This window comes from Kogia breviceps, chromosome 5, assembly GCF_026419965.1.
Source record: "Kogia breviceps isolate mKogBre1 chromosome 5, mKogBre1 haplotype 1, whole genome shotgun sequence".
In the NCBI taxonomy this organism is placed as follows: Eukaryota; Metazoa; Chordata; class Mammalia; order Artiodactyla; family Physeteridae; genus Kogia; species Kogia breviceps.
In genome coordinates, this window is record NC_081314.1 from 42,582,650 (window position 1) to 42,609,796 (window position 27,147).

General features: G+C 38.3%; 1 protein-coding gene and 1 pseudogene across 1 annotated transcript in view; one reads left to right on the forward strand and one right to left on the reverse strand.

Moving 5' to 3' along the window:
* The window catches only part of LEKR1 (leucine, glutamate and lysine rich 1), a 242,498-nt gene extending 220,514 nt beyond the window's left edge, over positions 1–21,984 (forward strand). The window contains exons 10-12 of the mRNA XM_067033492.1: positions 1,717–1,878; positions 5,386–5,685; positions 21,497–21,984. Of these exons, the coding sequence (XP_066889593.1) occupies positions 1,717–1,878; positions 5,386–5,685; positions 21,497–21,901 (867 nt within the window). The 3' untranslated portion in view covers positions 21,902–21,984. The remainder of the gene's footprint in view (positions 1–1,716; positions 1,879–5,385; positions 5,686–21,496) is intronic.
* A 1,582-nt stretch (positions 21,985–23,566) lies between these two features.
* LOC131756798 (large ribosomal subunit protein uL29 pseudogene) lies at positions 23,567–26,878 on the reverse strand (annotated as a pseudogene).
* Positions 26,879–27,147: the final 269 nt, after the last annotated feature.

Genomic DNA, 27,147 nt, shown 5'->3' on the forward strand with positions numbered 1-27,147 from the left:
TCCTAAATGATTATCGGTATCCTTTCCCTCAAACAATCCAGAAATTTATTTTGAGAGAGCCAAAATAACTCCATGCATTGAATATAAACATAACTGTTTTGCCTTGAGGCAAATGACCAGCCCTATACCCAGTGCAATAAATCCCACAGACCCCACACTGGGGCTAGTCTTCTATGTGGATTTTATGTAATTTAAATGGCTTCCTGCAAACTTTCTTAGCAAACTTTCTGTTTCCTGGTACCCTAGTTTCAGTATCCCCTTGAGAAATTCAGGTTGAGCTCTTTTCTTCTCCTCTTAGTGGCCTGAGAATCACAGTCACAGTAAGTCATGTATGACAGTTTTTCTCTCAAGTTATCTGGCATTTACTCCCTCTTAGAATTTATAATCATGGCACAATGTAAATCTCGAGCCGGCCTGTCACTGGGATCACTTCTCTACTCCACTATATAGTCTCCCAGGCCTAAATGACTCCAGGACTCATAGATTTGTTCTCTCGCTCCAGTAGACAGAGCCAAAACCAATGGTTAAAAACCACAGGGAGAGAGATGTTGGCTCAACTAAAGGAAAAACTTCCTAATGCTGAGCGCTGTCTGAAAATGGAAACGCCTGCTGGGGAAGGAGTGAATTATGGTTTTTGGTGGTGTTGAGGCACAGAGCAGACAATGATTTGGTGCAAATTCCATGGTAGAGACTGAAGTCAGGATGTAGAACTAATCTCCACTGACTATTGAATTCCTGCTTGTGCAAGAGCTTTACACAGATGTTTCATCTCATTTAATCCTCATAATGACCCCCAAGGGAATTAGTTATAACCACATCAGGAGAGGTTACAGTCACAATTTCAGATCACACAACTAGAGTGGCAGAGCCAGGATTTAGAGCCAGGATTTAAACTCAATCCAAAGCCTTTGTTTATTCTTCCACAATTCATGGAAGCTTGAGAAAATGAACTAGGGGATTTCTAAGGTCCCTTCCAGCACTGTGATTCTATGTGAGTCAAAATCTGGATACGGGCATCACTGACTATGTTTTCCTTCAATCAGCCTTCTGGCCTCAATCACATTAAAATGATAACTTTGACCCCAAAACTGTCTGATCTCTATCAAGAAAGGAGCATTTTTTAAAATCGACATTTATACCTTGTATCCATTCTTAGTTTTCAGCAGAACTTAGTGTAAGAGCCTCAAAATTTTTTTTTTCCTTATAAGGTTGCTGGCAAGGACTGAGTTAATACCATAAATGTACAGAAGATTAAGCTTTTAGTATTTCTGAAAACTGTTATAATATATTGTACTAACTTCTCTACTCATTTTACAGGTTTTGATGGTCTTAGAAGATGTAACACTATTTGACCTAAGGTCAACTTTTCTGGCCCGAGTTCTGAGTCAGATTTTTTTTAAACATTAGAAGTTAAAAATTAATATTAGGATTAGAATTTTTAAAATGAGTAGATCCCTAGTTCTCATCACAAGAAAAAAAATCTATTTCTTTAATTTTGTATCTATATGAGATGATGGATGTTCAGTAAACTTATTGTGATAACTTCAGGATATATGTAAGTCAAGTCTTTATGCTGTACACCTTAAACTTATACAGCACTGTATGTCAATTATATCTGAATAAAACTGGGAGAAAAAATATGAGTCTGAAAATAGGCTTAATTTACTTATCTTAAGATAAAATGGCTCTATTTGTGTGTTAAATGCTATTTTCTAGATTGAAGCTGAACTCGCCAAGGAAAGAGCCCAACATTTAGTTGAATTTCAGGAGCAAGCTCTTCTCTTTAAAGAAGTTAAACTGGAACTCGATATTGAAAAGGAAAAACACCAAGAAATAATCCAAAAGTATAAGAAAGAACAAGAAGAACTACAAATGAAGGTCTGTCATTATGATGTTCATCATTATTTAATGGGTTTGAAACTGTAGATGTTGGTTATTTCCTCCTAAGGACACCACTATATTTATAACTCCTGTAGATTTTTCTCATGGTCATTGTGCCTTAGTTTTAGGTAGATAGAATGGTTTGGCTATTCTCCAGAATGAATGACTGAGATAAATTATATAAGCATACCATCCAGCTATGTATGGTATTTTTTCCTACTAAAATAAACTTAGTTTTAAAACAGCATAAATTATATAACTAATAATTAGCATGGTTAGATGTTCCAATACCTCAAATATCCAACAAAAGATAATGAGGTGTTTCACATAATTAAAATTTTACCAACAATTAAAGCCTATCCTCTTTAATTGCAAATATTTTCAACTTTAAATATTTTTGAATGAAGGGAAATATTTTTAAAATGTAACCACATCTCCATAATTTCTTTTTTTCAAAGTATCATTTTAACTTTATTTTATTTATTTATTTATTTTTGGCTGTGTTGGGTCTTCGTTGCTGCGCGCAGGTTTTCTCTAGTTGCGGTGAGCAGGGGTTACTCTTTGTTGCGGTGCGTGGGCTTCTCATTGCGGTGGCTTTTCTTGTTGCAGAGCACGGGCTCTAAGCACGCGGGCTTTAGTAGTTGTGGTTCGCGGGCTTAGTTGCTCTGTGGCATGTGGGATCTTCCCGGACCAGGAATCGAACCCATGTGCCCTGCATTGGCAGGCGAATTCTTAACCACTGCACCACCAGGGTAGTCCCCGTAATTTCTTAAACAATGTGTCCTAAATATAATACAAGGTTTCGTTAAGGTTCCCTTGTTTTCATAAGACCTGAGAGTAGAATATGTGTGTGTGTGTGTGTGTGTGTGTGTGTGTGTGTGTGTGTGTATTAACCAAGACCCAGTGGTGAAGTCATATTTGTGAATAAACTCATTAAGAGTCTATGTAAATTAGCCTTAAATGAGACTTAATGGCCTCTACTTTGGTGTATTGGGAGTATGGTATAGTAGTAGCTCACTGGGAACGATAGGCAGGGCCAGCCACGTGAGTGTAACACCACAGGTCCCCACACTCAAAAAGGCCTTTCAGTTTTAACACTCTGCAAATGCTGTCTTGAAATTCTTAATAATTTTACCTCTGGGGGTACTTCCCTGGTGGTCTAGTGGTTAAGACTCCCCCTTCCAATGCAGGGGGTTTAACTTCCAATGTGAGTTGGATCCCTGGTCAGGGAGCTAAGATCCCACATGCCTTGGGGCCAAAACATCAAAACATAAAACAGAAGCAATATTGTAACAAATGCAATAAAAACTTTAAAAATGGTCCACACCAAAAAATAAAAATTCTTAAAAATTTTTTTAAAAAGTAATTTTATCTCTTAATTTGTGTTTTGTTAAGTGAAGTCCTTTTGGGACAATGGAGCATGTGCTGGGAACTTGTAGCCTGGCTCACCTTAGGCCCCTCCTCTTCTGGACAGATTCTATCCTAGACAGGCCTCTTGTTTCCTGACTCCTGCCCCCCATCCCCTTTTTCCCCTAACCTTGAGACTGCTGTTGCAGTCCCCAGGTGGCTCAGGACCATCAGCAGGGGAATGCTGAAAGGCAGGCCCCAACTTACCAGGGCTATAGTCTTTCAAGAGAAATCATAAGTCCAGATTTTGTGAGTGACTTCTCTTGATTTTTTATTTTTTTATTTTTTTAAAGGAATATTATTCAGCTTTATTTACTTATTTATTTTTGGCTGCATTGGGTCTTCATTGCTGTGTGTGGGCTTTCTCTAGTTGTGGTGAGCAGGGGCCACTCTTCGTTGCGGTGTGCAGGCTTCTCATTGCAGTGGCTTCTCTTGTTGCAGAGAACGGGCGCTAGGTGTGCAGGTTTCAGTAGTTGTGGCACACAGGCTCAGTAGCTGTGGCTTCTCTAGAGCGCAGGCTCAGTAGTTGTGGCGCATGGGCTTAGTTGCTCCGCCGCATGTGGGATCTTCCTGGACGAGGGCTCGAACTCGTGTCCCCTGCATTGGCAGGTGAATTCTTGACCACTGTGCCACCAGGGAGGTCCCTTGATTTTTTAAATGTTGACTCCCTTTAAAAAAAATCAAAACATATTTGTGGCTATGTGAGCCTCCTCTCCCCAGGATAACCTGCTCTGTTTCAGTGTCAACTCTCCTCTGGATGAAGGAAACTACTGTTCAGACCTAGCAGTGGCCCTCTTCCTTCCTGGATTAATTGAAGAAAATGGAATATTAATTTAATTTATAAAATTACTAAGTATGGTAAACAGATTTCTTGTAAAAGTTATTCTTAATGTAAATTTAACATTTGAAACAAATTTTCGATACATAACTCTTAAATAATGGTTCACAAAATCCTTGGAACTTTGGTCTATGAATGTTTTCCAGATTCTTCATGGGCTGATTTCTTGTACTAATATTTATGTGACAATATCCATAGCATAAATAATAAGGATATGTTGCAGCAGAAGGAGCTTTGCTCTTCCTGGTCTGTTTTCTGTTATTTGTTTTGCTTTTTAAGGAAAAAAAAAGTAATCTTTTCCCTTCTAAAGAATTTCATGACTTTGAGGAGAAGTTTCTCAAGTTATTCTTTCCTCTCTTTGTCTAGAAGCACCACCTTCAGAAGCAGTATATTTTCTAAGTATTCTGGTATCCTCTAGAACTGCACTGTCTAATTATGTGTCTACTTAAGTTTCAATCAATTAAAATTAAATAAACTTGAAAATTGAGTTCCTCACTCATGTTCACCACGTTTCAAATGCACAAGAGTCCATACTAACAAGCAAGAGCCTATTATGTGCGTTTCTTCCCAGCTCAACGATCAGTGATATCACCTTCATAGCTTGGAATTGGCCATGGTGAGAGTATTCACACCATGGAAATTAGATATAAATCTGGCTTTTGTGTGTGTATGTGTGAGTCTGTTGTTAAACATTTACGAGCACACCACTATCAATAGTCACATGTGGCTAGTGGCTACCATATAGGACAGCACAGAATATTTCTATCATCACAGAAAGTTCTGTTGGGCAGGGCTTCTGTAGAAGGTGTAGTGTCTAGGGTACCTCCAGTCATCATATTCAAGAAAGAAAAAATATATATCGAAGGAAAACTTAACTGGTATGGTTTGAGTAGACTATAGCTGTGGTGCTCTCCTACATGCATCCCCAAACATCAGGCATTTCTAGGTCCCAAAGCCACACTAAAGTGAGTCCAGACAGGCACTTGATCAAGACTTGAACTGTCCTTGGTAGCTCAGTTCAGCCACAGAGATTTATGTATTTCCAAGTATGCCCAAGTGATTAATGCAATTCCATTTTAGTTGATAAAAATAAAATTTTAGTCTTAACTTTTAAAATCTTGAAGGCCTATATATGTCATAGGATTTGTTTTCATCAGATCAGAACACCAGTTATTTAGAATAAGCCTCTTAAAACCATGAGAATTCTGTGGTTACCTAGAGACTATCACCCACAAACTAATGCAAAATTTATCCTACAGATATCTGACTTAATTGAAGGTGCTACTAAAGATCTAAGGCTGAAAGTGGCTACTCTTGAAGAAAAACTCCATGAATCCCATATTCAATATACTGAAGAATCTGAGTTAAAGGAAAAAGAAATGGAAAACCTTAAAAATTTTGTTGCAGAATTTGAATCACGCTTGAAGAAGGAAATTGACAATAATGATTCAGTTTCAGAGGACTTGAGGAAGGAAATGAAACAGAAGTCAGATGAACTGGAAAGAGTAATGCTGGCACAAGCACAACTGATACAGCAATTCAACCAGTCCCAGAAAGAGGTAAGAAGCAGGTGATGGTACCATTGCAATTAGTGAAAGAGTATATGTTGTTTCAACAAACAAAACAGGAAAGGTAGCTTGGTGTCATGCAAAGAGTCCTGGACTATTAATCAGAGATCTGGGGTCATATCCTGGCTCTGTCCTTAACTAGGCAGGCACTTAACCTCTCCAGACCTGGCTTCCTTTTCTGTAAAATGAATAATACATTTAACTACATAATCTCTAAGCTTTCCTCAGCCAGTTCTACTGTGTTGCAAATGACCATTTAAAACCTCTAAGATTAGAAATCTTTATAAATTTATATGTTATTTGTTGTGACATTAAATCTTTGCCAAAGAAACTTTTAGAGTACTTTCTGCTTACCTTAATATTTTGGACAATATATTTTAAAAACAATTGTTCTTTAGGGTTTTATTTTTCTGTCAATCTAAAGTTATAAGATAATTTACATGTATTGGTCTTCTTTCCTATGTATGCATGATTATTTCAGCAGTGTTTTTATTTAAACTGGAGTAGACTTATTTCGATTTGAAATTTTTTTCCTAAGAAAATATTATTTCTGAACTGCTGAGCAGTTTAGAAATGGTGGATGCTATGGAATGGATGTTTGTGTGTCCCCCCAAATTCATATGTTGAAACCTAATCCCCAGTGTGATAATATGTGGAGGTGGGTCTGTGGGAGGTGATTACATCTTGAGAGATGAACTAATTTCCTGAATGGGGTTAGTGCCCTTATGAAAGAAAACTTCCTCACCCCTTCCACCATGTGAAGACACAGCAAGAGGATGGCCATCTTGAATCAGGAAGTGAGCCCTCACCAGACACCAAATCTGCTAGCACCTTGTTCTTGAACTTCCCAGCCTCCCAAACTGTGAGAAATAATGTTTGTTGTTTGAACCACACAGCCTCTGGTATTTTGTTATAGCAGCCCAAACTTATTAAGACAGTGGGGCAATTTTCCAATAGCCAAGAATTAGAATATTGTCACATTAGAATATTTGACCCCATTTGTGACAGTATAGCAAATAAAGGCAAATAGAGGAAGATTCTGAATATTAGTGATGAGTAATTTTTTTTTGGTTTTATTGGCAGCTTAATAAAAGAATAAAAAGAAAGTACCAGTAGTAATATTGATAGTTAACAAATATACCATGTTTTCTTCCTGTATTTAAATTATCAACCCAAATTAAAAGTTTATGCTATCATAATTATGAAGTGAATCTATTGCAAAAAAATTTTAAGTTAAAATGTAGAATTAACAGAATACTAGATCAGGAATAATGCCTGATCTAGTATGCCTAAAACCCTATAGAGTAGGAATTATTTCCATGTTACAGATGAGGAACTGACTCAAGATATTTGAATAATTTGTAAGGTCACACAACATGGTGGAGTGAAGATTCAAATATGAATCTCCAAGATTTGACTCTCCAAACTTCATCTCCATGAATCTCTATGCTTCCTCTTTTAGGATACCAGATTCTAGTTATTCTGCTTCCAAATTCCAAAGTGACCTTAGGGTTGGCACTCAACATATCCAGGACACACACACACACACACACACACACACACACACACACTCTCTCTCTCTCTCTCTCTCTCTCTCTCTCTCACTTTTAGAATGACAACAAACACACTAGTGCTTACTCCACCAGATGGTTAGGGTGTTACGTGACTGAGTGTCTCCTGTTGGAATACAGCAGCACAGCCTCCCTTGAAAAAGGGAGCTGCTCCACCAGTCTAGGCAGGAGTGGCAAGAGTGAGCACACATGGATTCAGCTCAGCTGGAGAAGGAGAGAGGTGATGCTTCAAATGAAACAGCAGTGTTGAAGTTCAAGAGGAGGAGGGACAGCAGATTAAAGGAGAAAAAACTCAAAGTTACTAGATCAGCAGGTTTTCTAACTCTTAAATCCCCAAAAGAAATGGCAATATGAAAAGTGATGAGTAACTTATAAACTAGGACATGTAGAAAAGGACTGAAGGGTCAAATCCAGTAAATATATAATAGGCAACTATTCAAGTGCCAGGCACTGTGCTAGTTATCAATATGCAATTATGAACAAGACTGGCAACTGCCATTCTCTGCTTTCAAAGAGGAATTTACAGAAAATATTATGTGAGCAATTAAATTGGCATCCAAAGGAAAGAATGGCCTAAAAAGAAACTTATCATATAACAAGCACAGACTAAAAGCTAAAAAATTGGCCCTAAGGACTTGCATTAGTTTTCTATTGTTGCATAACAAATTGTCATCAAAATCAGTACTTCAAACAGCATTTATTATCTCATAGTTTCTGAGTGTCAGGGATCTGAATGTGGGGCTTAGCTGGATGCCTCTGGCTCAAGACCTCTCATGAGGTTGGTGTTAGGGTGTCAGGGGCTGCAGTCTCATCTAAAGGCTCAACTGGGGGAGCATTGGCTTCCAAGCTCACTTATGTAGTTGTCAGCAGGATTTATTTCCTCATGGCTGTTGGGCTGAGAGCCTCAGTTCAATGCTGGCTGTTGGTCAGAGGTCCCCACTCAGTTTCTTCCAACATGAACCTCTCCAAAGAAAAAAAGCCTACAATGTGGCAGCTAGCTTCCCTCAAAAGCAGTGAGTGAGAATGACAGCGTGCAAGAGAAGGTGCCCAAGCTAGAAGCCACAGTCTTTTTGTAAACTAATCTCAGAAGTGGCATCCCACTACTTTTCCTGCATTCTATTCATTAGAGATGAAACAACAAGTCCAGCACACACTCAACACAAAGGGATTGCACAAGGCTGTGAATAGCAGGAGGGCAGGAATAACTGGGAGCCATTTTAGAGGCTGCCAATCTCAGGGCCTCTGTAGGTAATTTTGGCAAGAAAAGCTAGGCTAAAAATGGAGAGCAAATATCTTTTTCACACAAAAGAAGCTACATTTGGAGTTCTTCCTGCTTGTTAGTTGTAAAAGGAAGCCACTTAGAGATAAAGTTTTATTTTTTTAAATGTGGACTTTTGAAAGATACAAAACACTAAGTTGGTATATAAATGATCATGGATCATTATTAGGGAATAGAAAGAGATCAGCACAAAAGTAGTTACCTAAGGACATGCCTGAGGGCAGACTTTCCATTAGAAGTTAAATAATTACAACTGAACTGTAAGAGTAAATAATTAAGGCTGCTTCTCTGGTTAAGAATGCTAAAGTCCAGAATATTCTTATAAAAATAGGAAATGAGCTAATAAAAGTGATAGGAGTTATGAACCAGAAAGAATCAAGGTTGTTAACAGGTAAAGTGAAAAGCACTACTTTTTTGTGACCATGCATTCCAGACACTTGAAATTTCTCAGGTTCTGGAGAAAAAAAAAAAAAACATCTTCATTTAAGTGGAGAACAAATTCCCATTAGAAAGAAGATAAATTAATGGTCTAATAAGGAAGCTAATTAAGGGGAGGAAAGTCCTGCCCTCCTTCAAGAGGCCAGAGAATAGATAGAACTTTGTTTTTAATTGTGTAAAGAAAGTTCTCAAGGATAGGAGGAAAGCCATAGCCTCTAAAGGGCAAAATGGATATTCCTGCATGGAACAGGGATTAGTGGAGAGCTGCCACGGAGACAAGGGTCAAGAAGGTGAGGTGACAAGGGTCAAGAAGGTGAGGCAACAAAAGGTGCAGGTCAATAGAAGAAAGAAAATGGGAAGTAAAACTGTATGGGAAATGTAAATGTGAAAAGGGGGCTTCTGAAATTCTTTATAGGGTGAAGACACAGACATAAAAATTGGAACATTAAAAATAAAAAGTAGGAAGTCAGAGAAGAAATATAATATGTTGGAGAATAGGACATTATCATTTAAAGTCAGGTTAAAATAGATCACATGCTTCTTGCTGCCAGTTTTCCTTCCTACTAGCTCTGTATGAGTCCTATCAAGGGAGTGTGGCCCTGATGTTAGGGGCCTTGTGATCCAGAGGAAGAATGTGGTAAATCTGAAAAAACAGTTCATGTACAACTATCAAAGGAAAGCCAGTACAGAGAGTTCAATATTTTTGTTGTCTTAAAATTATAGATAAGGAAAACATAAGGGGCAGAAGTTTTAAATTCTACTACTTCCTGCAGCTATTTGATGAAAATGAAAGATTTAAAAATAGGAGGGAATACTCTTGGTTAAACATGGAGAATTGAATGCATATGTTTATCTCTGCTTCCATGCCAAACACCACTAAAATGACAGTCAATTAATAAAAAGTGAATAAATCCATAAGGAAAAAAGAACAAGAAAGGAGGTGACACTAGATGAAAAGACATTGACTAAATTTTGGAAAATGGAAAGTAAGATATGGATGAGAGGTAATCAGCAGGCTATGGCTATTGAAACCTAATGCCTGTGGAGAGTGTGGGAGTATGCGGAATCCTAAAAGGAGCAAACCCAATCACGTGACATGACACTGGAAAGGCTCAGGAATTGAGGACACCAGATACCTCTGAAAGAGGGAGAGAAGAGTGGATCTAAAAACAGGGCTGTTTGAATTATTGTAAAAGGAGCAAATAGATGCTTAGGTGGCCTCTCTAACCCCCAAGTGGCCCCCACCTACCATCCTGGCAGGATACCAAAGGTTTACACTCTAGAAAAACTGAACGCAAGAGGCTTTGGTCTTGAGGATACACAACAGCAGAATATAGGATAAGGCAAGAGCTGGACTGAAGGTCTGTGTATTATAGCGTGAGACCTCCCAGTCCCTGTAACCCACTCACTTCCCAAAACACAGACAACCAGGCTTATCTATCAATATCCAGAAAACTGGAGGAGCCTTCTGTGGTGAAATGAGCTAGCTCAAAAGAAAAGACCTCTGGTTACTGACAATTGGGGTCTTTTAATTAAAAGGTTTTTTTTATTGGAGTATAGTTGCTTTTCAATGTTATGTTAGTTTCTACTGTACAGCAAAGTGAATCAGCTATACATATACATATATTCCCTCTTTTTCAGATTTCCTTCCCATTTAGTAGGTCACCACAGAGCACTGAGTAGAGTTCCCTGTGCTATACAGTAGGTTCTCATTAGTTATCTATTTTATACATAGTATCAATAGTGTATATATGTCAATCCCCATCTCCCAATTCACCCCACCCCCCCATCCCCCTTGGCATCCATACATTTGTTCTCTACATCTGTGTCTCTATTTCTGTTTTGCAAATAAGGTCATCTATACCATTTTTCTAGATTCCACATAATATGCATTAATATACAATATTTGTTTTTCTCTTTCTGACATACTTCACTCTGTATGACACTCTCTAGGTCCATCCACATCTCTACAAATGACCCAATTTCATTCCTTTTAATGGCTGAGTAATATTCCATTGTATACACACACCATATCTTCCTTATCCATTCCTCTGTTCGTGGACATTTAGGTTGCTTCTATGTCCTGGCTATTGTAAATAGTGCTTCAATGAACATTGGGGTGCATGTGTCTTTTTGAATTATGGTTTTCTCTGGGTATATGCCCAGAAGTGGGATTGCTGGGTCATATGGTAGTTCTATTTTTAGTTTTTAAAAGAACCTCCATACTGTTCTCCATAGTGGTTGTATCAATGTACATTCCCACCAACAGTGCAAGAGGGGTCCTTTTTCTCCACACCCTCTCCAGCATTTATTGTTTGTAGATTTTTTGATGATGCCCATTCTGACCAGTGTGAGGTGATACCTCACTGTAGTTTTAATTTGCATTTCTCTAATAATTAATGATGTCGAGCATCTTTTCATGTGCCTCTTGGCCATCTGTATGTCTTCTTTGGAGAAATGTCTGTTTAGGTCTTCAACCCATTTTTTTGATTGGGTTGTTTGTTTTTCTGATATTGAGCTGCGTGAGCTGTTTGTATATTCTTAAGTAAAAGTTATATCCATGTCCAATCTACCCACTGAGACATATACTGGTAAATGAACACTTATGCAGGCACACAGAGCTTCCAGTAACATTTTGAAGACTCATTTTTAAACCTAAAAAGCCAAGAATCCCCAATCATTTGAGGAGCACCTCTGACATGAAAGGCAGAAGTCAGGATCAAACAAATAAGCAAAAAAAGAACTCATAGGAGACAGATACAAAACAATGTGGGAAGCAAAAGTGAGCTTCAAAAAAGAGCACAATTAATATCCTTAGAGAGAAAAGAGAAGATATTGTATCCATGAAACATGAACAGAAGGCTATTAAAAAAAAAAAGAACAGGAATGAGTATTAAAATACAAGAACTGAAATAAAAAATTTAATATTTGTCTTAGATGATAAAGATGAAGAAATTACCCAGAAAGTAGAAGGAAAAGGCAAAGAGATGGAGAGAATAAAAGAAAATTAGAAGATCAAGCCAGGATATCTAATACCTCATTAATAGGAGTTCCAGAAAGAGAGAACAGAGAAAATGGAAGGGAGAAAACTATCCAGGAACTAATCCAATAATTTTTCAGAGTACTGAAGGGCATTTCTATATTGAAAGGGTCCACTCAGCATGATGGATGGCAAAGCAAACACACCAAAGCACTGCATCATGAAATATCTTACCTTAAGGACAAACATAAGTACTTAAAAGCGTTCAGGAAAGAAGGAGGGGTCACTTAAAAAGGATTAGAAATCAAAATGACATCTTTACAACAGCAGTAGAAACTAGAAGCCAATGGCTTCCAAATTCTGAAGGAAAATTTTTTCCAACCTAGGATTCTATATCCTGCTAAAAGATCAATTAAATGCAAGTGTCAAGGATATTTTCAGACTTTAAAGTTCTCAAAAACGGTACTTCCCTAGCAATCTTTCTCAGAGAGCTGTTAGAAGGTATATGACACCACAAAGAGGGAGTAAACTAAGAAGGGAGAAGTCACAGGAATCAGGAAATGAGTGTTCCAGCACAGGAGAGAGGTAGAGAGATTTCCCCAGGATGATGGTGGGAAGAAATCCAAGGATGACAGCAGTGCAACAGATTTAGAGAGTAACCAGGTTGAGTTCAGCAGAAGAATGGAGGGTTTTTAGAAGTATGTCTCTGAGAAAAAAGAGAACTGATAGATTACATGGAGTGCTTGAACATGTTGAGAGGCTATTTACACTGCTGTAAGTAGGTTTGGTGAAAAATTAGTTATCAACACCTAGAAAATTAAGCTGAGAAGTAACAGGATAATAATAAACTCTAGAAGGAAACTTTGCAGGAAAGAAAATGTAATCATAGTACACTGCATGGCTAAGATGTACATAATATTTATATACTATAATCATATAAGGTGGAATATAGATTTGACTGAAAATTGCTATAGAAATTGGGAAGATTTTCCAATAAAATTGTGATAGAAGCTTCTCCCAAAGGAGCAGAAACATCTCCTAATGGTGGGAAGAGAAACAACTGTTACAAGTTGAAATAAGAAGTTAAATCCTTGTCTTTCATCTATGAAATCAGTAGATAATGACTTCAAAACTGAAAACCATGAGATAGCTGTATAATGATATTATTTAGGACTACGGAGATAACTATCGTAAGAAACAGCTTAAAAACCTGAAAATGGTTGTTCCTGGGAGGCAGAACTTGTAAGTGTGAAGGAGTACTTTATTTCATTATAATTTTATAGTATTTTAATTCTTAACTATGAATAATATATTACCTTAATTTTAAAAAAATAATTTAAAATAATGGAAAGGAGTAAATTATAAAGAGGACCTGATAGAGAGGGCAGCAGAGGAAAGGATAAAGGACAAGGTTATAGAAGAAAAACCAGGAAAGTTACAAGTAAAGCAAATAAACAACAGAATATGAAGCTTAATGAGATATTTTTTAAGATTATGAGAAATTTAAAAATTAAGACAAAGCAGATTCTAGCTTAAATTTCAGTAACAGGTGCCTAACACACTTTTGTTTATTCTTCAAGTCTGAACAAAAGGAGAGCTCCTCCATGAACCCACAGAATCCCGGAAGCAAGATTGGGTATACATCTGTGTGCCTAATGTGGCTGTTTTTGTTTTTTTAATCTTATTTTTTTATTGAAGTAGAGTTGATTTACAATGTTGTGTTAGTTTCTGGTGTACAGCAAAGTGATTCAGTTTTATATATATATTATATATATATTATATATATAATATATATAATATACATATATATCCTTTTTCATTATAGGTTTAATGCAGTTGTTTATGCACTCATTTAACATGTAAATAGTTGTTTTTTAATAGATGCTAAGAAGAAATATTAATTTGGGTAAAGGCATACTTTCTGAGGGAGAGGTGCTGTATTAGATGGGGTAGTCAGAGGACTCTCTGAGGAGATAATATTCAAGCAGACCTGAAGTGAGGAAAATAACATTCCAGGCAGAGCGAACAGGAAGTGTAAAGGCCCTGTGGCTAGGAACATCCTGGGAACCTTCAAGAAACCACAAGGAGGTCAGCAAGCATTGCTGGAGCTTAGTAAGCAAGGAGGATGTGGTAGAAAGCAAGGTTGGAGGGGCCAATTCATGTGGAGTCTTTTTTGTTTGTTTGTTTGCGGTAGGCGGGCCTCTCACTGTTGTGGCCTCTCCCGTTGCGGAGCACAGGCTCCAGACGCACAGGCTCAGCAGCCATGGCTCACAGGCCTAGCTGCTCCGCGGCATGTGGGATCTTCCTGGACCGGGGCACGAACCTGTGTCCCCTGCATCGGCAGGCGGACTCTCAACCACTGCGCCACCAGGGAAGCCCCATGTGGAGTCTTTAAAGGCAGTAAAGACTTTGGATTTTTTTCTAAGTGTGATGAAAGCTACCTGGGAATTTTGAACAAGGGAGTGACATGATCTGACTTATTTTTAGAGAATAACTCTGACTGCTTTGTGGAAAATAGGTTGCAAGGTTGGGGGGGGGGCAAAAATGAAAGCAGAAAGACCTATTACAAGGTCCTTGAAAAGGTCTAGAAAAGCATTGATGGTCATCGTGGTAAAGGAGGTGACAAGTGGCCAGATTTGGTATATATTTCCTAGATGGAGGCAACAGAAGTTGGTGATGGGTTGGATGATATGAAAGAGTCGGAAGGGTCAAGGATAACTCCAGAGTTTGGAATCTCAACAACTGAGAATGAAAGTGCCATTTACTGAGATGGGAAACACTAGTCAAGGAATACAAGTGGGGAGGAATATCAAGAATTTGATTTGGGACATATTAACCTTAATATGTATGTTAGATATCCAAATGGAGGTGTTGAATGGGCGGTATGTTCAGGGGAAGGCTGACCAGAAATGCTGATTTCGGAGACGTCCACGTGTAGCTGATACTTAAGCCTTGGGGCTGAATGAGATCACCCAGGGCATGAGGTAAAAAAGAAGAGGGTTGAGAACTCTCCAACTCTGAGAGGCTGGGAGGAGGAGGAGACTCGGCAATGGTGACAGAAAGGAAATAGCTAGTGAGGTAGGAGGAAAAGAGGAGACTAACAAGGACTCTAAGGAAAGAAAGTGTCTAAGGAAAGGAGCATGCAACTTAGGCTCACAATCTCCTGTATAAGAACTTTGATTTCAGATAGGTTTTGGAATTCAATTTTGAATTTTAGAAAGTTAGCAAAATGCGTATGTCCCTGGAGATCTAGGGTAGCCTTTTCCATGCAGTGACATTAATATTTCTTCAGTGAAACACAGGAATGGCCCCACTGAGTGAAATAACAAGATTATCAGTCCAGTCAGATTTTATTACCAAATGTTACAAGTTAGACACATTTTTCTTTACTGAGTTTTTGGATGTCAGAATTGTGGCTAATGCATTGTAGATGTGTATTTGCTTTCTTTCTTTACAACAGCTGTTTTTGCTGTTTCTGTTGGTTCACCTGACCATCTCTTGGCATCTTGGATCTCTTTTTGTTTAAAAAACAAAAAAGGAGAGTATATATGTTTCTCTGTAAGATCACATACATAGAGAAATGACAGGAAAAAAAGTGAAGGAAGAATTTTCCCCAAATTATTTACAGTGGTCACCACTGGGGGATAAGAAGAGATAGGCAGAGGTTTCACTTCTTATAGCTTTTTAAAATTGGGGGGATTATGGATGACTTTTAAATTTTTTGGTGTTCTGAATATTTTCCAAATGTAAAGCCTATTTTAAAAGAAGAAAACCTATTTGTTTAGGAAAGTTTACTAATACATCTGGTAAGGATGGGTCTAATTAAAATTTAGGAATACATACATTTGAAAACAGCTTTTCTGCAAGAGGGATTTGCCTAGTTTTAAGATATGCATTTACTGTATTTCTATATTTATTTGATATAGAGAAAATGCTACACATTTCTCTGGTAACTCCGTTTATGAGAAACCAAAGTTAGTAAATTAAAAAATGAGTAGCTCACAATTTGGGCCTGAACAAAGAGAACATCTGAGTCTTTTCCAAAGAGTAAAGGGGTAAATGGGAGGCTCTCTAACTTCTGGCTCCACAGGGAACAGAAGAGGATGGGGTGTAGGTGCGGAGGGGCTATTCCTAGGGTTGGTTGGCAGGGGTAGAGGGCTCAGATTGAGGATCTCCAGTCGTGGAGAGGCAGATCCAGGCAAGACTGTCTTTCATGTATTGGAGAGTCAGCCCTGAGGCAGAGTATGGATGACAGAAATTTGACAGAATGAGAATAAAATACGGAGAAATTGTTTTTTTGTTGTAGTTAATTAATACTAGTTAAGTCTCAATTAAAATTGGCTTACTGACTTAGAAAGTAAATTCTGAACACTGTGACTTCATAGGCTCTTCCACTCCATCCTGAAAATCCGCTCTTGAAGTCTATCAGTCCAAGGGAGTATTGCCCTCTGTTTCTACTTCTGGTTCGAAGTCTGCCATAGTTATTTCACAGTGTCCATTATGTTTGCAAGCATAGAAATACAATTTTAAGAACAACCTGCCTGACATCCGTTTTGCTTCTTTCCTGGAAATTTATTCAGATTCTTCATGCCTTTCCAAAAGGCCATTTACACTGTTTTTCTGCAGTGTTGGGGCTGATCAGATTAGTTGAACAGAAGCCTTAAATGGAAGTTTGGGCACGTCCTTTGCTAACTCCTACTCATCTTTCTGGTTTCCACAGCTTTTCCACAGTCTCCTTTCACCTCAGCTCTCCACCCAGTTGGCCAGCCTAGGATAGATCTAGTTTGGGTTGGTGGAAACTGTAATCTGATCAATGCATAACTGGTTCAGACCTAACTGGGTATAATAAAGCATGAACAAAGACACCCATCTGTGCTTCTTTTTCACTGAGGACTTGCTTTCCTGGCATGTTCCCCCCAAATTATGCCAAATACAGCTGATTGCCATCACAAATGGAATTCTCACCTTCAGAATGATCAAGTTACCCAGCAAAACCTTCTCTTGCTTCTTCCACTGTTTTTGAAATTGCAAGTAACCCAACTGTCTCTAAGGATAAAAATGAAAACAAACATAAAAATAAACCACTCTTACACTGCAAAGAGTGGAGGAAATTGGCCATTTTTTAATATTAGAAATTTCAAACAGATGGTGAGCTAATTTATATTTTCATTTTGAAATTTACTTTCCCAGTGGAAGTGCAATTAAGCCATATTTTAAGGCCATTCAAAGTGGCCTTCATCTGAAAATGTTGTAGACATATCTATAGATAATGCTCTCAACCAATTGGCAGAGGTTAAGGACCCAGGAATGCTAGCTCCCCTTCTCCTAGACCACCCTAACCAAGGGGCACTCGGGATAGGAACCTCCTCCATGAAAACTGGCCTCCTATCCTCCCTGCCTCCCATCCTGCCCCACTCAGGGCTACTTTCTACTGAGCTGGCAAAGCGATCTTCCTTTATTGCAGATTTGACAGTGCCAGCCCCCTGCTTGAAATAAACCTTTCAATGACTCCATATGGCCCTCAGCATTAAGTTAAAACTCTAATATTTGCAGGTTGTCAAAGTCGTCCTTGATCTGATCCTGCTTACTCCTGCCTGCCTCAGTCTTGGTCTCTCCTCCCATTCTGCACTCTGCCCTTGAGTCACACTAAGCCATGTGTCGTCCCGAGATGTGACTTTCCCTCTCTCGCTGCCAGGAATTTGTACTCACTGTCCCTCTTCACCTGACTCATGCCTCCCTTTCCATTTTGACTTACAGTCTAGTTGCGATCCAGTGATAACACTATTTTACCATGCTAAAATATGGCCAAGATACTTTTACCTAAAACATTTAGAATGCTATAGCTTCACTGATTATACTCATGTTTGCCCATGATTTTCAGTCTTACTGAACATATTCCATCTTAGACATTTTCCTGTGTTGTTCAGTGAAAACACATATTAAAATTCTGCAGCAACACAACCTTACAAAAAGATCAACAACCCCAAAAGACAAACATTTTGCCTAAATTGCTGAAAGCAATCTAACCATGAGTGAATGATTCTTTTCCACATATGATGGAATTTTCCACTAATGTGTCTCCCTGACTCTGGCCACATCCACGTGTGCTCTTGTCGTGCCTTGTCACACACACTCCACCTCTGAAATAGCAGTCCCCTAAACTGGATGTGTTCTATTTCCATTTGTTTATTCCATGATTGAATAAATTCTAACATCTGAACTACATGTTGTACAAAACTGAGTTATAATCCAAATTTTAAAGGAGGAAATAATGGTGGCTGAGTATATACAGATATTGTGAGACTCATCTGAGATTTCATAGTGTTTATGACAAAGATAAAAATAGATGTCCTATCTTTGGATCCTGTTCTCAGTTTAGAGGTCCTCCTGGTTTGGGGAATAATAGAAAAAAGAGAATTTGTCCTTTGTTCTGGAAACTAATAGCCTTGAAGAAGGATGAGTTCCAGAGCAGTGAGCCCCAGACCAAGATGGTCAGCAGCCCTTCCAAAATTCAGTCTAGAGTTGACGGGTAGAGTGGGTGCTCCCACTGTACTTGTTATGGGGACATTTTGGGTTCGCTCCACCTTTTCATATCCTCCTTCAGTGCAGTGTCACTTGCCCGAAATAGCTTTTAAATGACTTGCTTTATGGATGTTTTCCATAGAGCACTACTCCTTTCCTTTGAGACTTGAATTTAATTAATTAATTACTTAATTATTTTTGGCTGCGTTGGGTCTTCGTTGCTACGTGCGGGCTTTCTCTAGTTGCGGTGAGCAGGGGCTACTCTTTGTTGCGGTGCGCGTGCTTCTCATTGCGGTAGCTTCTCCTGTTGCAGAGCACGGGCTCTAGGCATGCGGGCTCAGTAGTTGTGGCACACGGGCTTAGTTGTTCCGTAACATGTGGGATATTCCTGGACTAGGGTTCGAATCCGTGTCCCCTGCATTGGCAGGCGTATTCTTAACCACTGAGACACCAGAGAAGTCCCTGAAATTAATTTTAGTAAATGGATTGAATTTTATTTTTATTTTAATGAGAGCCATTGTCATCACATCACCCATCATTTTGTCCTTCCATATTTGTGTACCTTTTATTCATGTCACCCATTTATTGACCACATTGTTAACGTCTATAATTTTTTTCTTTTATATATTCACATAAAGTTAACTCTTTCCCATGGCTTTCTTAATCAAGAGAGTTTTTATACTAACTTATTTAAAGCCCTGTAAATCTAATCACTTCAATACATTTTGCCTGTTTACTGGTAGACAGGGAACAAAATGATTGATTCTTTTTCATTTTAAAAGCAAGTTTAGTTTAAGTTTAGAAAAGTTGGGCAAAACCAGATGTGATGTCTTACTGTTTTTTATTGCTTAAATGTTCTGAAACAAAATGGCCCCTGCATGTTTGATATAATTAATTAGACAATTAATTTAGGCATAGGCAGCTTGGAGCCAGGCTCTGGAGGCAGGCAGGGGCCCCACCATTTCAAAGCTGGGTTACTCTCAGCAAGTTACATACCAGTGTGATCTTCAGTGTCTTTCTTTGTCAACTATAATTGTTGGGAGCAAGAAATGAGATGACACCTAACAAGGCACTTTATTAACCTCTTCTCTAGCCCTCCCTCTCCTGCCTTTTTAACAAGTATTTCAGGAAGAGTTAATGAGAACCACATGATAAAGCCACAAACACCATCCTTGGTCTCCTGTTCCTCCAAAATAATAATAACTGGAAGCAAGTAATTAATCCCCATGATTTGAAAAAAATGTGAATATATGGCTCTTATATGTCTATTACTAATATATGTAAATGATGAGGCTTTGACCCAGACATGCCGCTGATTTTATAGAATATTAGTGTACAACTGTTAATCTGAAATTGCTCCATATTCTGCAATTTTAATTACCAAATTTGGAATTGGATGGCGTTCTGACCGTAATCACAAGAAACTCAAATACAGGAAGATGCTACTTCCCCTGATGCTTTGTTATTTAGTTCCACTGACAGCAGATTAGTCAGTAAGCCCTTAGGAGGATGCTTTCCACTGAGCCTCAGACATGGGAATGCCTTGGCTGTTTTTACAAACAAGCTAACCTGATGGAAAATCATTTTCAGCTGAAAAATCCTACAGCACAATCACTTGAATTGTGTTTACTTATTTGGATACCATTTTGAAGTGTTTACTTTTCTATCTCTTTTTTGACACCCTGCAGACATGAATGTCAGGAAATTAGGGAGATCCAAGACCTAATTCTTACCATGGGGCTTGAAGTAATTTTGATGAATTCCATAGATGAAAGATGGCTATCATTCTTCAACTAGAAATGTAGAGTCTCATCATTTGAAGAAGTTGTAATGATCTCTAGTCTAGTCACATGCTTGAAGCTTAAATTTGCTCCCAAACCTCCCAGTCAAGTGAGATTCAACCCTTCAGAGTATCCTTGGACAGCTCTGGCTATTAAAAAATTCTTCCTTCTCTTAACCCTCATAGCATCCACCCTTGGCTCCAACCAATGTTGGGGACATAAAAAGCAGCTCTGCTCAAACTTATGATGCTGCAGACTTCTTGAGCGTAGGAACTGTATCCACTACAGCTTCTAGTAACTTGATACACGGTTGCTGAGTGGAGTTCAAAGCAGATTTTGTTCTTTATTTCAATATATATCTTACAAAAGAGCAGATCATCAGTATATTTAAGTTCTACTGAGAAAGCATCACATAAAATTACTGATTTTATTATCTAAATGCTAGAGCTGATATATTTTATTCTTTCAATTTTATAATTCGAGCAATTTTTATCTGTAATGTACTGCAGTTTCCCTTCATTATAAAATAACATACTTGGGACTTCCCTGGTGGCGCAGTGGTTAAGAATCCACCTGCCAATGCAGGAGACACAGGTTCGAGCCCTGGCCTGGGAAGATCCTACATGCCGCAGAGCAACTAAGGCCGTGTGCCACAACTACTGAGCCTGTGCTCTAGAGCCCATGAGCCACAACTACTGAACACGTGTGCTGCAACTACTGAAGCCCGTGTGCCTAGAGCCCATGCTTCGCAAGCCCCGGCTTGCCACAACTAGAGAAAGCCCACGCACAACAACAAAGACCCAATGCAGCCAAAAAATTAATAAATAAATGTATTTTAAATAAATAAATAAATAAAATAACATACTTAATTGCACTACAGATATTAACTACAGACGTCACATGTGCAGGACAGACTGTCTCAGGCACAGAGGAGTTGAAACCCCACTGAAGTAGGCATTGGACGTTCTGGGTTCTAGCACCAGCTCCACCACTATCATCTGAGTGACCCTAACTCTTGGTTCCTCTTCTGCAAACTGTGAGGGTTGAACCAAATGTTCTCTTAAAGTTCTTTCCAGCTTCACAGGTCATTTGCATTTTTGACTTATTTTTCCCTGTCAAAGAACATAGACCTCTGATTTCCAGTTCAGTTCTCAATTTATATTGCCAGTAACTATCCATATGTACACTGTTTAAAGCTAGGGCTGTTTTTTCTTTCCTTTTCTCATTGCAGAACACTTTTCTTCAGGAAACAGTGCGTAGAGAGTGTGAAGAACGCTTTGAACTGACGGAGGCTTTGAGTCAAGCCAGAGAACAGCTCCTGGAGCTCAGGAAGCTCGGCGGACGGTTACCCCTGTCACCATGCCAGGGCAGCCTAACCTCCTCTGTTGCAGCTAGCAGCAGTCAGGGAGAGAAGAGGCTCGCAAGACTGAACTCCGAAAAGAGAATCAAACTCCCCAGCCTGCACGGAGTGTCAAAACCCACCGCTTCCCCAGCCTCAACTCAGCCCAGCAGGGTCAGCAGCTCAGGTTTGCCCACATTCCCCCAGCCACACCCTCCCCGGGGTCGACCGGCTTCAGTCAGTGAGACCCGGCAGAGACTGGCTGTCATTCTGCAGAGGAGACTGAGTCAGCAGTGATGGAGCCAAAGTCAGGAGCAACTCCACACAGCATGCCTGTCTTTCCCAGAGTCCAGAAACTCACTGTATGAGGATGAAAAAGATCAAATTATTACCACAGATTAAGAATGCATACTTACAGATATTTTTAACAAGACAGTTGGAAAAGCTAACGAATTGTGAAACCACATTTTCCAAGAAGCCTTTGAAACTGCAACAGATAATGAAGTTGTTGGTATTCCAGAGGGCCAATTTCTATATTTATGTATTGTGTGTTTCGATGTGCTCTATGAATATGCCCTTTTAGAGATCATAGGTAAAATTTTTCACCCATAGCATCTTTTCTACTTTTTTGCACCATTACAAGCAGATCTACTTCCACAAAATAATAATAATAATAATAGATTTTATTGGTTTTGTTGGTGTTTGTTCATTTGTTTGTTGAACTGAATAGGTTAAATAGATGTAATTAGTATTCCAAATAGAAAATGAAAAGACTTAATCCTTAATTTGATAATTTTCAAAATGCTTATTCAAATATTCACAAAGTTCATCATAATCAAAAGTTTCTCTTTTTCACCTCACAATCTAATTGGTTAATCTAATTTCTTTTTAAGTGTCGTCAGAAGTAATCTTCAGGAAGACAGTCTGGGGACCCTCTAGAAAAAGGGACAGAAACTCCAACTCAAGAAAAAGATGGTTGGGCTTCCCTGGTGGCGCAGTGGTTGGGAGTCCGCCTGCCGATGCAGGAGACACGGGTTCGTGTCCGGGAGGATCCCACATGCCGCGGAGCGGCTGGGCCCGTGAGCCATGGACACTGAGCCTGTGTGTCTGGAACCTGTGCTCCGCAACAGGAGAGGCCACAACAGTGAGAGGCCCGCATACTGCAAAAAAAAAAAAAAGGTGGTTTATTTCTAAAACTATAGAGATTATTTTCGATTACAAGGAGCCTGGCCATGAAAGTATTACTTGGTAGAGATTTTCTGCATTGAATGCTTTTTGGTATTCCAGGTCAGATTTTGGTTTTAACTAGTATTCTGGAGCCATTGTGTAGAGAACTAATTCAAGACAGTTTAGTAGATGCACGTAGTGCTAATTTGGGATTCAAATTGTATTACCCCTGAAAATGGGCATCTTGTTAACATGTTTTCTATTTTCAGAGTGAAAAATTAAAACCAGAAACCAGACCAGCTATTTTATGTAATCTTAAAGCTTCAGGCTCCTCCCATTTCTTAAAACACAACTCTTTACCTTACGCTAGTATTTATCATTTTATCCATCTAATAATAGTGTATTTTTCTTCCATGACTGATTTTACTCAAATCCTTCATCTGACTGCATCATAGATATCCAGGCTTCTTACTCCCAGATTAAAATGATACTAACACATGTGAAATATGGCACATAAAACTCTCTGCTATTTGGCCACCACATAGATGAATCCAAAGGTACTTGGAATCCCTCCCATGTGCAAAAAAAGTAAAATCACTAAGCAAAATCAAATTTATATCCAATCTTTCAAAGGATTGATCTAATCTAAGCTGTTTTAACCTCAAAAAATTCCACATTAGCTCCACTAACTTCCCTGACTAGTTTAAATGAGCACATCGTGTATAAAGTCTTAACAATGCTTGCTTTTGTTTTACAGAGATTGGCGTATAATGCATTTGACAAGGGAACCTAACGTCATCTAATGGTGGTGCTGGAGTGGATCTTAGAGGCCAACCCCAACAATCTCTCTCTCTTTTTTTTTTTTTTGCCAGTTTGTTCGTGTTTTATTGACGCCTGGATGATCAGGCCTTGATCACGCATTTCCATGGTTGGTGTGGCTCCTTCCGCAGCTGCCTCTTGGCCTTCAGGTTCCCTTCGGGTTTGTTCAGCCGGCGTCACATGGCACAGTTCCAGGGGTTTATACTTCTCGCCCTTATATAATTTCCTGAGGTTCTCCTTCCGAGTCTGGTTGATGACGGTGAGAACATGGGCGATGGATTTGCTAACACCTCGGACCTTGGAGAGTTTAGAAGCTGCGCCTCTTGTCACTTTAGCGACGCGCTGCTGAGACAGCGCCACCTTCAGGTCCTCCTGCTGTTTCAGCAGCTCCTCCTTCTTGCCTCCAAGGTCTCGTGCCTTAATCTTGGTCACGGCTGTACAGGCAGCCTCAGCCGCTTCTTAGAGGGAAAGAGCAACAATCTCTTTACAAATAAGGAATAGATGCTCAAAGAAGTCTAACTTGGCTAAGGTGGGACAGCTAGTTAGTGACTGAGCTAGAACCAGAACCACTATTACCTGAACCCAGCCTTTCCACCTCACTTTTCTGCTTACCAGAGAGTCCCAAACCTCCATCATGACTTTTGTCAGAAGCACCTACACTGTGGTTACCTAATATTTTCTTTAAATGCACTTAATTTTTAAACTTAAATTTATGTAAAAAGGAAGCTTGACCCAAGGAGGAATAATTATAAAGTAATGAGTTTAATATACTTTAAGATAAATATGTATCTATTAAAATACAAAATGTTGTTAATATACCCCCTAAAATTATCTTGCGTAATGCCAGCAGTACTCGTGCCACACTCTGGAGACTACTGCACCAGACCTCAGTGTTTTTGATCTGGTGTTTGCATGTTCACATTACAAATACTCATGACATAAGGTGGATGGCAAAAGCTAGTGGAAACTCTAGTAAAAGCACAGGAGAATATTTTGGGCAACAGTCTTTGTTGTCATATTATACATGCTTTTCCACAATCTTGCAATTTCAGTTCTCTCTTCAGGAACCATGGGGATACATTTTTTCTAAATTATGAACATATTTAAATTTGTAAAGAACGTCACCCATAAGCTTTTCTAAAGTGATATAAAGACCATCCATGCAAAACCTGGTTTCTCAGTTTGTTGTTACACTCTTACTTTACAATTAGTAATTCAGTAAATAGGCACTCTGAGAATAGAATCATGATCTGCAGTCAGGCTGTATTATATTCCACACGTATATCAGAGAGGTAATTCCATAGATAAACACAGAGACAATATTTACATTTATTTCAACCTAGACCATCTGAAGCAGTCTAGGTTGTGTGCTTCTATCTTTTGAAGAAAGACACTTAGAAAAGAGAATAACATTAGAGTATGTAACCTGAGGGTTAAGAACACATTCAAACTTTCCTTGATTTTTGCACTGATTAACTCCTGGCATGAAAGAGTATCAGGAATGTTAAGAAACCAGTGAATATTATGGCAAAATAGGACTCTCAAATGCATATAATGGATATTAAGTCTAATAGTTTTAATTTCCCTATAGACATACATTTTCCATGACTTCAGTGGAAGAATTTATAGGTGTCAAAAGAAAAGAAAATCATAGAAAATATTCCTTAGGAAATTATAATACTATTTGTTTCTTTTAAACTTAGATTGGTAGACAAAGATGGGGGAATTTTTCTATAGTTAACATAGATTTCTCAAGCACTATTTTTTAAAAGTTTATTGAATTCAATGACTATAGTTAGTCAGAACTACTTAAAAGTTATATTTTCTGGCAATAGAATTGACTGGAAGAGAAATTAATATTGAAAATTATGTTAGCTAAGATCTTTTAATGTTCTATTAGTCTAAAAGTTTTTGTAATATTACAGATTATAGCCAATTTCTTTTTGATTATGCAACAAGTTTTCTCAAGCTTTATCTTTTAAATTTCTTATGATAATTATAATATTGCACTTATAGATCAACCTGGTACCCTAAAAGGGTTAATTCTCTGTAGCTGAAAATTCCAAACCATCATGTTGACTCTTATTGAGCATGGGAAATCAATTTGGTGTGTGTCCAAAGTTCACAAATCCCATAATAATTATGGATTTTTTTACTTTCATGTTTTAAGAAAATAATTTAATGTATATTGTGACTTGTGCAGGGCACCTTTAATGATCCCAAACCATGATAGACAATAATGGAAGCATTCCTAAGGCAGTGTCTGTGGTATCTTAAGGAAGAAATTCTACTTTTTCTTTTGAAAATATTAACCCTGTGTAATAATAAATTGTAAAGCCAGTGTAATTGTGTTGCTTCTTTAGAATCTGAAATATAAATTATATCATCTTTGTATATTCTGAATTAACAGATAAAAGGTTTTAACAATAGTTGAATCTGAAACACACTTATCCTATGGCAATATTTACCATGATCCAGAAAATTGAAAGTTTTCTCTCTGCTCTAGCATTTATATAGTATAATGCTTTATATCCATTAAGTGAGTAAAAAATGTACTAAAAATCCCTTACCCTCATAATATAGCCTTAATACTTAGGCTATATTATATATTCACTCGTTTCTTCAACAGATATGGAGAATTGAAAAAGCACTGTGAAAGTTACAATGATAATTAAGATGTACTACAGATGCCCAAGAATTGTATAGTAGAGGGCAGTGAGGAAGTGTATGCAGAGATTACAATATAGGGCAGCAGGTGTTGGGAAGAGAATCAAAAACAAGGTGTTATATGAGTTCAACTTTTTGATGGAAGAATCAGGGAACACTTTAAGCAAGAATTGGAATTTACAATAGGTCTTGAAGAATGGAGGAGAGTTTTATAGAAGAAGGTATACCAGGTAGAGGACATGTATAAACAGAGTCATAGATATGTAGAAAATACTTGGTGAAGGGAAGTAGTGGGAACCTGAAAAAGGTAGGTTGACCCCAGAGCTTGGAGGTGTTGAATAAGAGCCCATAGCAGGATTTTGACTTAGAAGTGGCATGCACTTTGTTGAAATTTGGCAACATAGCTCTGGCAGGGCTGTATTGGAATAATTATAGAGTGAAAAGGCTGGAGGTGGAACACCAGTCGGTAGATTTGTAAAGTAGTCCAAACAAGAGTTAATGAAGTTCTGAATAAAGATGCTGATAATGGGAATAAACAGGAAGCAGCTGACTCAAATTCTATTCAGAGAAGGGAAAGAATTTGTTCCCTGTTAAATGCACTTTGAAACCATTACCAGCCATTGCCACTTAGCAGGGGTGCAGTGTATGAAATTGGTTCCAATTAAAGGATCACCCTTTATTTAAGAATATTACAGCTTCTCTGAAAATGTGAAATAATAGGAACTACTTTTTCATTTGGGCAACAGATAACTAACCCACAGATTCAGTATTCATAAGAATTCTCCTTAAAGCAAACTACAAATCTGAATAGTGTTCTAAGAATTATGAGAGAAGAATGTGGAAATTGACATTAAAAATAGCTATCATCTTGGCTCAAAGAATGCAAACCA